Below are 13,067 nucleotides of genomic sequence, written 5' to 3'. Positions count from 1 at the left end.
CCACCTTGCACTGATGTAGTATAGAATCTAGCTGTCTTGTATGCATGCTTATCCCTTCTTTTACTCCATGCATTTGCAACTGCAGAGTTGTGTGTTTTTCAAGGTGTTGCAGTAGTTTTTGCATGGCCCCCGACATTCACCGGTGTAGCAGCAGTTTGTCAACCGCTGGCATGACTGATTAATGGGTGGGAGGGTTGACGAAATAATTTCCCAGACCTGACCATTCTTTTGCCAGCCCCAGTTGGCTGGGCTTTCAGGTTGGATGTTGCACTCTGTTGCCTGGCCCCCATATGCATGAAGCTTGTAAGGCAGAGCATTTTACATTATGAGCTCGAGATATACTGGTTGCTAGAATTGAATCCTAAGACCTTTGCTTCAGAGCAAAGAAGTGCTGTTTTGCCTCATCGGCCTTACTTGTATTACTGTGTTTGTCATACATTGTCACAACAAACTTCTCAAGAATGTTTAGGTCAGCATCTGCAATGGTAGGTGTGTACTGACTGAGCTTCCTGAAGACTGAGCTAACTTCAGGGCACACGACCCATCTTTGCCATACTTGCATTTACCTCGAAAGGATGTGACATCACAACAGGTGAATGCATGAAAGAACAGAATGCAACTAGATTTTTCTGGACCGGGATTCTCTACCAGGTCATGAATGTGGAGCCATCTGATGGGCTGACCAAGGCCAAATTCTACTCACATTATTTCCAAACCTACATCTTGGAGAATATCTGTGTTTCATGCTTTTATCAACAGAGATGTTGTGTTGCTTGGCTACACGGTAAGCATGTGTGAATATCCTCAAGTCTGCTTCCTTCCTGGTTGCACAGACTCAGTCCTCCCAGGTTGATGACTTTTTTTGAAAGTGCCTGCTCTGCTTTGGTCACAACTGTGACATTGTTGGGACCCAGGGCTGCAATCTTGAAAGAGCTCAGTCTTGTTGTCACTTTCTCTCAGAAAGCTCGACCAGATTGGCGGTAATTTTTTTTTTCCGGCCACTTTTAAGCCTAGAATGCTTTGACCTTGCTTTAGCTTTCAAGCTTGAAGTCCTATGGACATCGAAAACAACATCTGTCCATTAAAACTCTGTTGAGTAATTCTGTATCTTTGGCACCACATCACGGATATCATTTTCCTCAAAGGTGCTTGATGCCTTTGGTACAGAGGGTGTCAAGAGCAGAACCATCAATGATGATAGCATCACATTCTGGCTGACTATTAGGAAGAGAAATAATACCTCATAGAACAGGGGTCTCAAACTCAATTTACCTGGGGGCCACTGAAGGCAGGGTCTAGCTGAGGGAGGGCCGCAACGTCAACGAACACACACACGCACACACACGCAACTTGTGAGTGTGTGAGAGCCAATACATTTTTTATGGAACATGTATATACTATTAACTATACTAATATTATTAACTGTTTTCTGTACAAAATGTAGTGATAAAACTCTCATTCAAATAAAATACATGAATAAAAAAATCAAGAAATAAATAAATCGGTAATAGATTTCTGTTTATTTAATCTTCTATATCTGCTGTTTACTGATTTAAACATCCTTATTAACACAGTTCAGTTAACACCGTTGATTTATAACTATTAAACACAAAAGAAGACTCCAATTCTACAGTTCCTTCACTTCCATCAATGGGTTCTTCTGAACATTCTCTTGTCTACTTCTTACTGCTGGACACTTGGCAGCAGAGTTTGATTGAAGATGATTGTCAGTAGATCCGGACTGTACTTGGACTTATTGAAATTTAAGGTGGAGAAGTCAGAAACTATGTGCTCCCAATTTTGAGTCTGTGTTGAATATTTTTGTGTAAAGTTTACTCTTTAAACCACAAATCGGTAAAGGAAAAATAAAATTCAGAAACCATTTTTGGATTTTCTTTCTTATGACTTTTTGCACATTAAAAACCCTATCAGAAGTTACTGTAGGGCAGCTGGTCAGCCACTCCTATATTTTTATACTAAATTCAAACTGTGGTTCGTAAAATAGCGCTTCATATCCTCTGACTTTACTTCTAGAACTTGAACCAAAGGTTCCTCAACTTTCTTTCCATCCCTGCCCTTATCTTGTCTAGATAAAATCTTGACATAGTTGGTTTCTGTGAACATGTGATCATATTTCCTAAGAAGGGAAAGTGTGTGACTTCAGACGGACCAATCAGACGCAGTCTCTCATCTATAAAGTAGAGAGAGTCAAGCTTTTTGTCATTCAGCGCCAGAATCCAAACATGGTGACACCTGCTCAGTTTGTCGTCATTCTGACATGTTTGCTTTCAGGGAACTCTGGTGAGTTATGATATTTCATGTTAAGAAATAATGAATTTTTAAACTGTATTAAGATTGAGAAAAAAATGGAAAAAGTTTGATTTTTTAATCTTTATTTCAGCACAGAGCCCTCCTCTGGGATCATCTTCATCTGATCACCAAGAAAGTGCTTTTCTATCAGCTCACATTGGAGAAACTGTGACTCTACCATGTTTCTATGACGGAATTTATTTGCGATATATTTTATGGTACAAACATATTCTGGGACGAAACCCAACATTTATTGCATATTTCACCAAATATAGTCCAGAAAAAGAAATTTCCCATGAATACCAGAACAATCCACGCTTTACACTAAAAACATCAGAACAAAGTAGTAATTTGACAATTTCAGATCTGAACCTATCCTACTCCGCTACGTACTTCTGCATTTCACATCATTATACGTATTTGTTTTCTCAAGCAGCTTTTACACTTGATGTAAAAGGTTCAGGTTCAACCATCCAGACTTCAGTGAGTCAGTCGTCCTCTGAGAACATCCATGCAGGAGACTCTGTGACTCTGAACTGTACAGTACACACTGGGAGCTGTGATGAAGAACACAGAGTTTACTGGTTCAAAGACTCTGAAGACTCTCATCCAGGACTCATTTACACTCATGGAGGCAGGAATGATCAGTGTGAGAGAAAGAACAACACACAAACACACAACTGTGTCTACAAGCTGTCCATAAAGAACCTGACAGAGTCTCATAATGGGATCTACTTCTGTGCTGTTGTCTCATGTGGACACATACTGTTTGGAAACGGAACCAAGCTGGACCTCACAGGTGAGTTTTACCTTTGAAGAATAAAGTTGTGGATGAAACAATAGTCAAGTGAATTTAAGGTTAAATTGATTTTAATCTGGTTCCAGACTCTGCAGCTCCTCTGAACTCTGTGATTCTGAACACTTTGGTTGGATTATTGACGGTCATGAGCGTCCTCGTTGCTTTTCTGCTTTTTCTGCTGTGGAAAATCCACAAGAGCAACAACTGCACCTCCACAGGTACACAAACTTCTCTCACTGTTTAACAAATGTGTTCTTGAATTAAACTTTTCTCTGTTTAATAACCAGAGGAAAGATCACCTGCTGCCCCCTTAAGAAGCACAGAGGTGAGACTCAACTCTCTTCAGTTATCATGTTAATCTTGGATTCCCACAAAGTTCACTCTGTGATTCTCTTCTGTTAATTTGGTTTCAGGCTGAGAACAAAGACGCAGAAAGCCTCCATTATGCTGCTGTTAATGTTAAGAAGTCCAACAGATCAAGAAGACAGAATGATAACTCCAACAACGACTGTCTGTATGCGAGTGTGAGACAGCAGAACTGAAGCTTTAAATCACTGAACAGATTTCAATTATCTTTTTGCTCTATAGATTTTTAAAAAGTAAAATCACCATCACAAGGAATTCCTACATTTCATCAGTTTATCACTCTTTTTATTATGGTGTGTGTATGTGTGCATGTTGTTGGCATTGTGCGGTTTTTAGACAAAATATTTGTTGGTCTTGTCCTTTTGTTGTTAAATTTAATTATGTTTTTGTGTGAAGCACTTTGAGTTACCTGAGTTGTAAAAGTTCTATACAAATTAAGGTTTGATAATTTCTTGTCATATAATGCTGATAATATTATGTTAGCCAAGATTTTATTTTTTCAAATAGCTCCTTATAATGCTGTAATTTTGAAATTTGTGTTTCTGTGAAATGAAGACTGTCTATTTCAGTCAGACAACTCATGCAGTAGAGCAGGGGTGAGCAATTATTTTAACTCGCGGGCCACATTGGGTTCTAAAATTTGATAGAAGGGCCGGTCCACGAGCCGATGCGTGGAGTGAGAATGATATAACATAGAATGTAGATGAAAACATTTGGATTGAAAATTATATTCTGAAACAGAATATTCTAGAGTTTTTAGTTTAAAACTTTTGTTCCCATTTTAGATCTCTTTTTTATTGTGAAGCCCTTTGGTACCTTCAAGGAGTTGTAAAGTGCTGTATGAATAAAGTTTCATTCATTCATGATCCTTTTAATAAAGTAAATAACACAATTTATGAAATAAAACTGACCAAATTACACTTGATTTTCAAAGACAAAAATTCAGGAAAAATATACTGATACATTTAAAAAAGAAATAATAACAAAAATAATAAATAGTGGATCCTCTCCCATCATAATTACGCAGTCACTTTGAGCTCATCATGCGTCTCACAGTTTGAGCAGCTGCGCTGTGTCCTGCGCGTCTGTTTCTCATCCAGTAGTAATGAAAAAACAAATTTCTATCTCTTCTGCTGCAGCTCCGCATATTTCTGCGTTACCTTTTCACCAGAACAGAGGTCCCTTCTTTATTGCCGGAGTTACGGTCTAAAAATAACCCGTGATCGGTGAAATCCACTGAGTATGATTACAGAAGTTTATGGCAGTAAAACTCCTCACTGCCCACTTTCTACACTATTCTCATCCAGACATGAACATTTTCATAGTTTTCTCTTGTTGAAATTCTCAAACCTTCATAGAAATTAGGTCCAAGATCTGATCGATCACAGATTTTTGCAGATCTGAAAAGCTCCGTGTTTCTGTACAGGAGACACGGACTGAGGAGATTGATTGACAAGGTCTCCAGCCAATCAGGACACAGAACAGGGTGCGCTGTTTAAAAAAGCAGCATAATTGCTCCAAAATAATGAGCTAAACCGGGAAAGATGAACTGCGATGTAGAAAGAGAAGACTGTCTTCTGTTTTATTTCACAGGGATTTTGAGAGGGTTTCAGATTGGGATACAGACTGCAAAAGGGGGGTAATAAAATGTCACATCTTGATTGTGTGGCCAGATTAAAAAAAAAAAAAAAATGGGTCTCTGATATTGTTCAGTGGGCCGGACCAAACATGGAGGCGGGCTGGATCCAGCCTGCAGGCCATAGTTTGCCTACCCCTGGAGTAGAGAATGCTTTATTTTCTCTCTCTTTTTCTATTGGTTTGGCAAAAGGCTCCGTTCAGATATAATAAAACAAGATCTCCACAGAAAAATATATAAACTACTCCTAATGGAGCTCACAGGTGGAAGCTGGGGAGGAGGGTGGGGCGACAAACGCAGCGCTCACGGAAATGGATGAAGAGGACCTAGAGCGCACACCTGGTTCTTAAGTAGGACGCGGAACAGGTGAGTTAATTGGGCTGATCCGCCCGTGTTGACATTTGTCAACAGGAAACAAAAAGAACAGATGTTTGCAGGATTTTGTGTTTTTTCCTTTACTTCCTGTTTTCCATTTGGTGCTGTTACTGACCTACATGTTTGCCTTTCTGCACACCTTCCAGTAAAAAATTCCAACATTATCAGTTTATCGGAGCCTAGCTTGAAGATGAAAGATGTGGAGCATTTTGTGAAGCTTTATTTCCGAATAGGTTTCAAAAACAAAGAATTGTAAATGGTGTATACTTTTATAGCACTTTTCTACCTACAAGGCCCAAAGCGCTTTACAGTCACAGACACATTCACCCAGTCACACACACATTCACACCACTGGTGGCAGCTCTGCTGCCGAACACTGGCGCCAACCTGCATCCAGAGGCAAGGTGGGGTTCAGTGTTTTGCACAAGGACACTTCGACACATGGGCCTGCAAGGCGGGAGACGAACCTGCAATCTTACGATCATGGGTCGACCGCCCTACCGCTGTACAACAGCCGCCCCTCAAGCAGAAATTCTGACTTAAAACCAGATTATTGTTTGTGTAGCTGTCTTTCTGGGGTTCAGTAAAGTGGAATGTAAAATAAGGAGCTCAGAGACATGTTTGGAAGATTGCAGTCACCTTTCAGGACCTGCTTCTTCTTGTCACTGGAAGATACATCTAGTTGTTATTGAACTAAGTCTGTCTTGTTCTTTTCATGGACTTGTATGAGGAAACCTTTTCGCCAATCGCACTGAAAGTCTTTGAAGGCAACCTAACCTATCTAAAAATGTAATTGAACTAGCTCTTCAGCACTAGGATGTGCAATAATCTTTGTGTCCAGCACAAGTACTGTAGGTCTTTGGACTCTTCCAGAAAAGGATTGGCCAGATCCTTCATGGCACCAAACAACTTCCTGACCTTGTCAGTGAAGGATTTTTGGGCCTGACTGTTTTGTTCATGATGCCTGTTGTCTTCATTTGCAGCTTTTATCTGGGAAGCTAGCTCGTACTGGCTGACTAACTGGCTGACTTCTAGGCCAGACAACATCCAACGCCTGAGTACAGATTGGTCCTCAGTGACTCCAATTGCACCAACAACGCTCACAACAGCATTGGCTTGTTCATGTGCTTGATCAGTTGCTAGGCCTGAAAATTCCCCGTGTGTCTTATGGACAACAAACTTTCAGATCGTTCATCATTTATTCCTGTGTGATCTGTGGGCGATCCGGGTAACCAAAAGCCCCATTATCCTTGGCTTGGCTCTCCCTCGCTGGCACACCCTGTCAATTCAGACGCGGCTATCTAACTAACCCTACTCTACAATTAATATATAAACATTGTGTATGTGGGGCATAATAAATAGCATTTTGGACACTACGATAACACCGTCTGGAAGTTGCACAACTACAATAGTCATATCAGTACCTACAACTACAGCTAGTACGCTAGTACATTACAAGCCGATGCTGAAACCCATGCTGAGTTACACAGCAGTGATGTCATCAGTGTGCCCTGGTTGTGCTTTAACATTACTCTATCGAAGAAATAAAACAACTACATATATGAGTACAAGAAGCAAAAGTATACATTTTTACGACAGTTATCAAAAGTCTAAAAAAACACATTTTTATTGAAGAGAAGTGATTGCGATTTCAGCAACTTAGCAGCCGCCATTAAGATAACTGGTGGCCTTTTGAATTTGTGGACATACGACTGGGTATTATATATAAGAATACATTCATAACAATGTAGAGATAAATTATGAAATTGCATAGGTTGAAGTTCTATGTCAATACCAACAGTTACCAGGATTGACAATTTGGTCACCTTGAAAAATGGCAGCCATCTTGGATTTGTAGCTGAATGACATACTTTTCTTCAAAAGTATGTCTTGAATGTCATAGGTGCCAGTTTTGGTGCACCAAGTGAAAGATTCTCATGAAAAATTTGTGTAATGTTCCCCACTATGTCTAGCAACCCCAACCCCCAAGAAAAATATAAGCAGGGCAATTCTTCTCTTGTGGTGGCTGCAGCGGGTAGCAATACCCTGTCCCAACACATGAAACAGATAAACACACCAGAAATGCAAAAGTCACGTGAACATCTGGCAGAAAAATCAAATTGGTTTACAACATTTGAGCGGCTGGAATACTTTGCATTTCTGCAGCTTTGGCCTAACACTTTCACCTTCAAAAATTGAAAGAGTAATGGCAGGTTGTGCAGGAAGAGAAAAGAAAGTTAAATCTGAAAGAGAGAAAGAGGGATGAGGATTAGCGGATGGTGACATAGTGATAGCAGGAAGTGGATAAATGAAAATGGAGTGAGAGAAGGAAAGCAAGTAGAGAAGGAAAGAGGTAAAAAAAGAGAAGAAACATGTAAGTGAAAGAACGGAAACAGCAAATGTAAGACAAATAACAGCAAGTGTACAAAGGAAAACCAGTAATGAAGCCTTTAGATCAGTTGAGAGGAACAGTGAATACTATAGCCTGAGCTTTTTTCTAAAAGTTGCAAATGACTGAAAACAGTTCTTGTTTATATTTTTTAGCAGAAAACATGCAAGAGAACAAATTGTGGAGAGAAACAGCAGAATTCTGAAAAACAAAATGCACCGAACAATATGATATTTATCTTCGTGAAGTCCACCATCATGCAGCCTGACACAGAAATCCTGTTTGTGGTTGTGAGGGGGGAAAAAAAGAGTAGAAATTGTCTGAAATATGACATATGATTATTTTGTCTTCTTGAACATCAACAATGACGTTTGATATGATGTTTGGTCATGTTTACGTTTGAAAAGACCCACATGAGGGCATTTCTTTTCTATTCGATAGTTATGATTCTGTCCTACATATTTCACTGTCACCCTGCTTTTAACCTTCACGCTGATTTTACTCGCCTGAACGGGTTAATGGGTGATTACTATTTTGTTCCAGTATTTTGACCCCCGAAGGAGTGATCCCAGCCGCAGGTGAGCAGCCCATCCAGTGCAGGCAGACCCGCACTCCCCCACTCCCTGGGCAGGGCCCCCCACCAGCCCCCCCAGCAGAGGCAAAAGGACCGGCCCCCAATCCAAGCCAGGCCCCCACTCAATGATCTCAACCACACCCCTCCCTACACCAGAACCTGGAGGACCATGCAGCACCCCTGCCCGCGCCCCACCCAGGCCCTGGACCCGACTAGAGGAGTCTCCACCCCAGCCCCACCCTCACGGCACCGGAGGACCCCAAACCCAGCAGCTAAGCCACGGCAGATAGACAAGGAGCAGCGACAGCCAAGTACCCCACCGCCTAGTTCATGGAGGTACCTATGGAAGAGCAAAGAGACTGAATTCTTTTAAGTTACTAGAACTTTGGGCTGACATTTTTTCCATGCTGAAGTGATTAAACAGCAGATTCCGATTCCTGCATTGACTTACATTTATATTTTTCTTGTTTTTTCCTATTTAGTAAAAAATTTTTTTTGCAATACAAAGAGATACTAATTAGGGTTGCACGATATAATAAGATACTGATAATTATCAGCCGATAGTGAAAAGTGTGACGTCATGCCGATAATTCCAATAAGAAAAAAAATTCTCAGATAAAAAGGGTCCGATAACTAGAAGCTTAAACTGCTGTCGCTTTTTCTCTCTTCCCACTCTGTATTTACTTGTTTCAGCATTAGTAATAACCTGTCAGAAAGCAGAGATGCTACTTGATGTTGGGAAAGATCTCTCTTTGATCCAACCACAGTTAAAAACAAAAACCCAAATGTAATTGTGGTGGTTTATTTCCTTTTGTCATTCTGGTTTGTAAAATGCTTGAATGCTTATGTTTTTGAAACGTTTATTCTATCCAATGTCTGCCCATTCACACGGAGCCCGTGTCCTGACATTAAGATATTAAAATATATCTTGTTCCCACAGATTAATATCTTGTTCCCACAGATTATTATCTCGTTCGCACGAAATACTATTCCGTTCCCACAAGATACTATTCCATTCCCACAAGATACTATCGCCTAATGCACTTACCATTAGCTTGTAGCATAACAACAATAGCAGTACGTCACGTTTCCCAGCATGCTTAGCGGCCAATCATTGGCCAATCACCGTGTCCCTGTGACCAAGGTTTAACAACAAGACCAATGATTGGCCGCTAAGCATTCTGGGAAACGCGACGTACTGCTATTGTTGTTATGCTACGAGCTAAAGGTAAGTGCTTTAGGCGAAGCAGCCAGCTTAATATGATATTTTTCAGATTTTCATCGAGACAATAACAGATCGATCATTCTTGCTTTTATTTTTACCCCTATTGAATGCTCACAGAGACACGGAAGTAGCGGCAGGATGCGGCTTTTGCAGCGAGATGACGGAGGGCGTACCAGATGTGAATGAACGTGAATACGATGAATGCTTTTGTGCTTTTTAAAATAAATAAATCTGTTCTCTAAACATCCTCCGTGTCTTCAATGCAATGTAATGAGACATACACAGACAGAAATGTGAAGGTATCTGCTGTAAATCTATGACGTAAATTAATAACAGGATCAATGATCGGCTAGTCAGTTAGCATGTAGCCTAATAGCCTTCGAATGTAAAGCGACTGACTGCTAGAGTTAATAAAAGACAAGTCCTGAATATTATTATTCCTATTCGACCCTAAACTACAATATCAGCTGTCTGTCAACCGACCAGCCAGTTGCCCAAATGCCGGCATACATCATAGAGCTCTGCGGCGGCGCTAGTAGTAGCCTAGAAGGAGCTATTGTTTGACAAAGCAGCCTAGTTATCATAAATCTTTTGATGTTTTTCTTATAGTAATTGAGACGGTAATAAAGTGATCATTTTTGTTTTTCATGTTCCTTTTTTGAACGAATATGGGTCACAGACACACGGAAGTTACCGCTGAAAGCGGCTTTTGCCGGCGTACAGAGAGCATATCCGCGTGAATGACTCATGACGTGAATAATTATTGCGTTCAAACGGATTAATTATTGCGTTCAAGCGACATAATTATTGCGTTCGCATGAGTTAATCATTTCGAGGGAACGGGATAGTATTTCGAGGGAACACAATAGTATCTTGTGGGAACAGAAAAGTATTTTGTGCGAACGAGATAATAATCTGTGGGAACAAGATATTAATCTGTGGGAACAAAATATATTTTTATATCTTAATGTCAGGACACGGGCTCCGTACATTCATATTCTGTTGAGTAGATCTGTATCTTCGGCACCACATCACGGACAGCATATTCCTCAAGGGTGCTTGATGATTTGGAGACAGAGAGTGTACAAGAGCAGAACCATCAATGATGATGGCATCACATTCTGGCTGAATTAGGAAGAGAAATAATACCTCCTAGAATGTCGACAAGGTCAGACCTCTTTCCAGTGTGGAGACTACCTGTGTCACTCAGTGCTGCAGGGAAGGACTGGTTCTCATGCCTGAAGAATTCAGATTATGTTCTTGTGCTTGACAGGATATGAATAGCTGCAAGAAGAGATTCAAGCCACGTTTCAGAGCCTGCTTCTTCTTGTCACTGGAAGACACATCTAGTTGTTGGCGAATGAAGTCTGTCTTGTTCTTTTTCATAGGCTTGTATAAGGAAGCCTCGTCGCCAATGGCACTGAAAATGTCTTTTAAGGCAACCTGATCTTTCTAAAAGTGTATTTGAACTAGCTCTTCAGCACTGGGATGTGCAATGATCTTTGTGTCCAGTACAAGTAGGACTTTGGACTCTTCCAGAAAAGGATTGGCCCAAATCCTTCATGGCACCAAACACCTTCCTGACCTTGTCAGTAAAGGATTTCTGGGACTGACTGTTTTGTTCATGATGCCTGTTGTCTTCATTTGCAGCTTTTACTTGTAAAGCTAGCTCGTATTGGCTGACTAAGTGGCTGACTTCTGGGCCAGACAATTTCCAATGCTGAGAGCAGATGGATCCTCAGTGACTCCAATTGCACCATCATTACAGTTAATAACAGCACTGGCCTCCATCCAGGTAACTAAAAGCTTGTTACCCTTGGCTTGGCTCTCCCACGCTGGCACACCCTGTCAATTCAGGCATGGCTACCTAACTAACACTACTCTACAATTGATATCTAAACATTGTGTATGTGGGGCATACTAGATAGCATTTGGGAAACATATAATATAACAAACTACCGTCCGGAAGCAGTTGTACTACAACAATCATTTCAGTAAATACAACTATAGCTAGTACGCTAGTACAATACGAACTGACGCTGAAACCCATGTTGAGTTACACAGCAGTGATGTCACCAGTGTGCCCTGGTTGTGCTTTTAACATTATTCTATTGAATAAATAAAACAACTACATACATGAGTACAAGAAGCAATAGTAGACATTTTTACAGCATTGACCAAAAGTCTAAAAATACAGACATTTTTATCAAAAAATTACACTTTCCGACACAAATCGACAAATATAAATGAAAGAAAGGAAACAGCAAACGAAAGACAAATAGCAGCAAGTGCACAAAGGAGAACCAGTGATGAAGCCTTTAGATCAACTGAGAGGAACAGGGAATACTATACCGTGACCTTTTTACTAAAAGTTGCAAATGACTCTAAAGATTTCATGTTTACACATTTTTGCAAAAAATGTTGAGAGAAACAGCAGCAGCCTGACAAAAGGAATGGCACAGCACAATAACCCCCCACCCCCACCCCGGACAGAGCTCCCCGCCAGCCCCCCAGCACAGGCAAAAAGACCACCTCCCAAGCCAAGCTGGACCCCTACTCAATGACCCCAACCCCCCCCCCCCCCAAACACACTCACCTAGAAGACCATGTTGCGCCTCCCCTCCCCCCCATCTAGGCACCAAACTCAAACCCCCCGACCAACAGAGTCTCCAAGCCGACGCCGGGGCTGACATTTTTTCCAACCTGAAGATGACTTAGATTAATGTTTTTCTTGTTTTTCCAATTTAGTCAATTTTTTTATTTTTTTGCAACATAAAGAGTTGTGAAAATTATGGATACTAATTAGGGTTGCTTGATCGTTTACTGATATTATCAGATGATAGTGGGAAGTTACACATCACGGCGATAATTTTGAAAAGAAAACAAATTCGCAGATAAAAAGGACCGATAACTAAAAGCTTAAACTGCCGTCGCTTTCTCTCTTCCCATTCTGTATTTACTTGTGTCAGCATGAGTACTACTTGTTGTCAGGAAAAATCTCTCACCGTCTTTAGCGGCAAACAAACTTCCTCCCAAATGAAATAAAAACCCTATAAACTTAGTCTTGGGCCGGCCATTACTTGGGTTGTCCTCATTTACTCCTAACATTAATGACGCTGACAAAAGGGCAAAAAAATCAGTATTATCTCTGCAACTCACCTTTTCCTTAAGTAACTTTAACAGTTACTTGAATATTTGATGGACTGGCTGAGCTGAACTTAAATATTACAAAAGTAAATTTGATTTATTACTTTTAAAATCTAACAATATGTTCGACTTTACTTCTAGAACTTGAACCAAAGGTTCCTCAACTTTCTTTCCATCCCTGCACTGATCTTGTTTAGAAAAAAGTTTGACGTGGTTGGTTTCTGTGAACATGAGATCATATTTCCT

At 40.6% G+C, this 13,067-nt stretch overlaps 1 protein-coding gene across 2 annotated transcripts; it reads left to right on the top strand.

Annotated features, from left to right (window-relative positions):
• Positions 1-2,106: 2,106 nt before the first annotated feature.
• Positions 2,107-3,953, top strand: LOC101164041. Of its 2 annotated transcripts, none has more exons than XM_020701952.2 (5): positions 2,107-2,301; positions 2,402-3,109; positions 3,205-3,327; positions 3,397-3,434; positions 3,523-3,953. In XM_020701952.2, exons 1-5 carry the CDS (start codon positions 2,244-2,246, stop codon positions 3,649-3,651), a joined length of 1,056 nt encoding a protein of 351 aa, XP_020557611.1. In that variant the 5' UTR covers positions 2,107-2,243; the 3' UTR covers positions 3,652-3,953. The 2 variants fall into 2 exon arrangements, with proteins under 2 accessions (XP_020557611.1, XP_004086798.1); XM_004086750.4 differs by having other exon boundaries at positions 3,196-3,327; positions 3,523-3,951.
• Positions 3,954-13,067: the final 9,114 nt, after the last annotated feature.

This window comes from Oryzias latipes, chromosome 18, assembly GCF_002234675.1.
Source record: "Oryzias latipes chromosome 18, ASM223467v1".
NCBI classification, from domain to species: domain Eukaryota; kingdom Metazoa; phylum Chordata; class Actinopteri; order Beloniformes; family Adrianichthyidae; genus Oryzias; species Oryzias latipes.
This window is presented reverse-complemented; position numbering and strand designations above follow the sequence as displayed.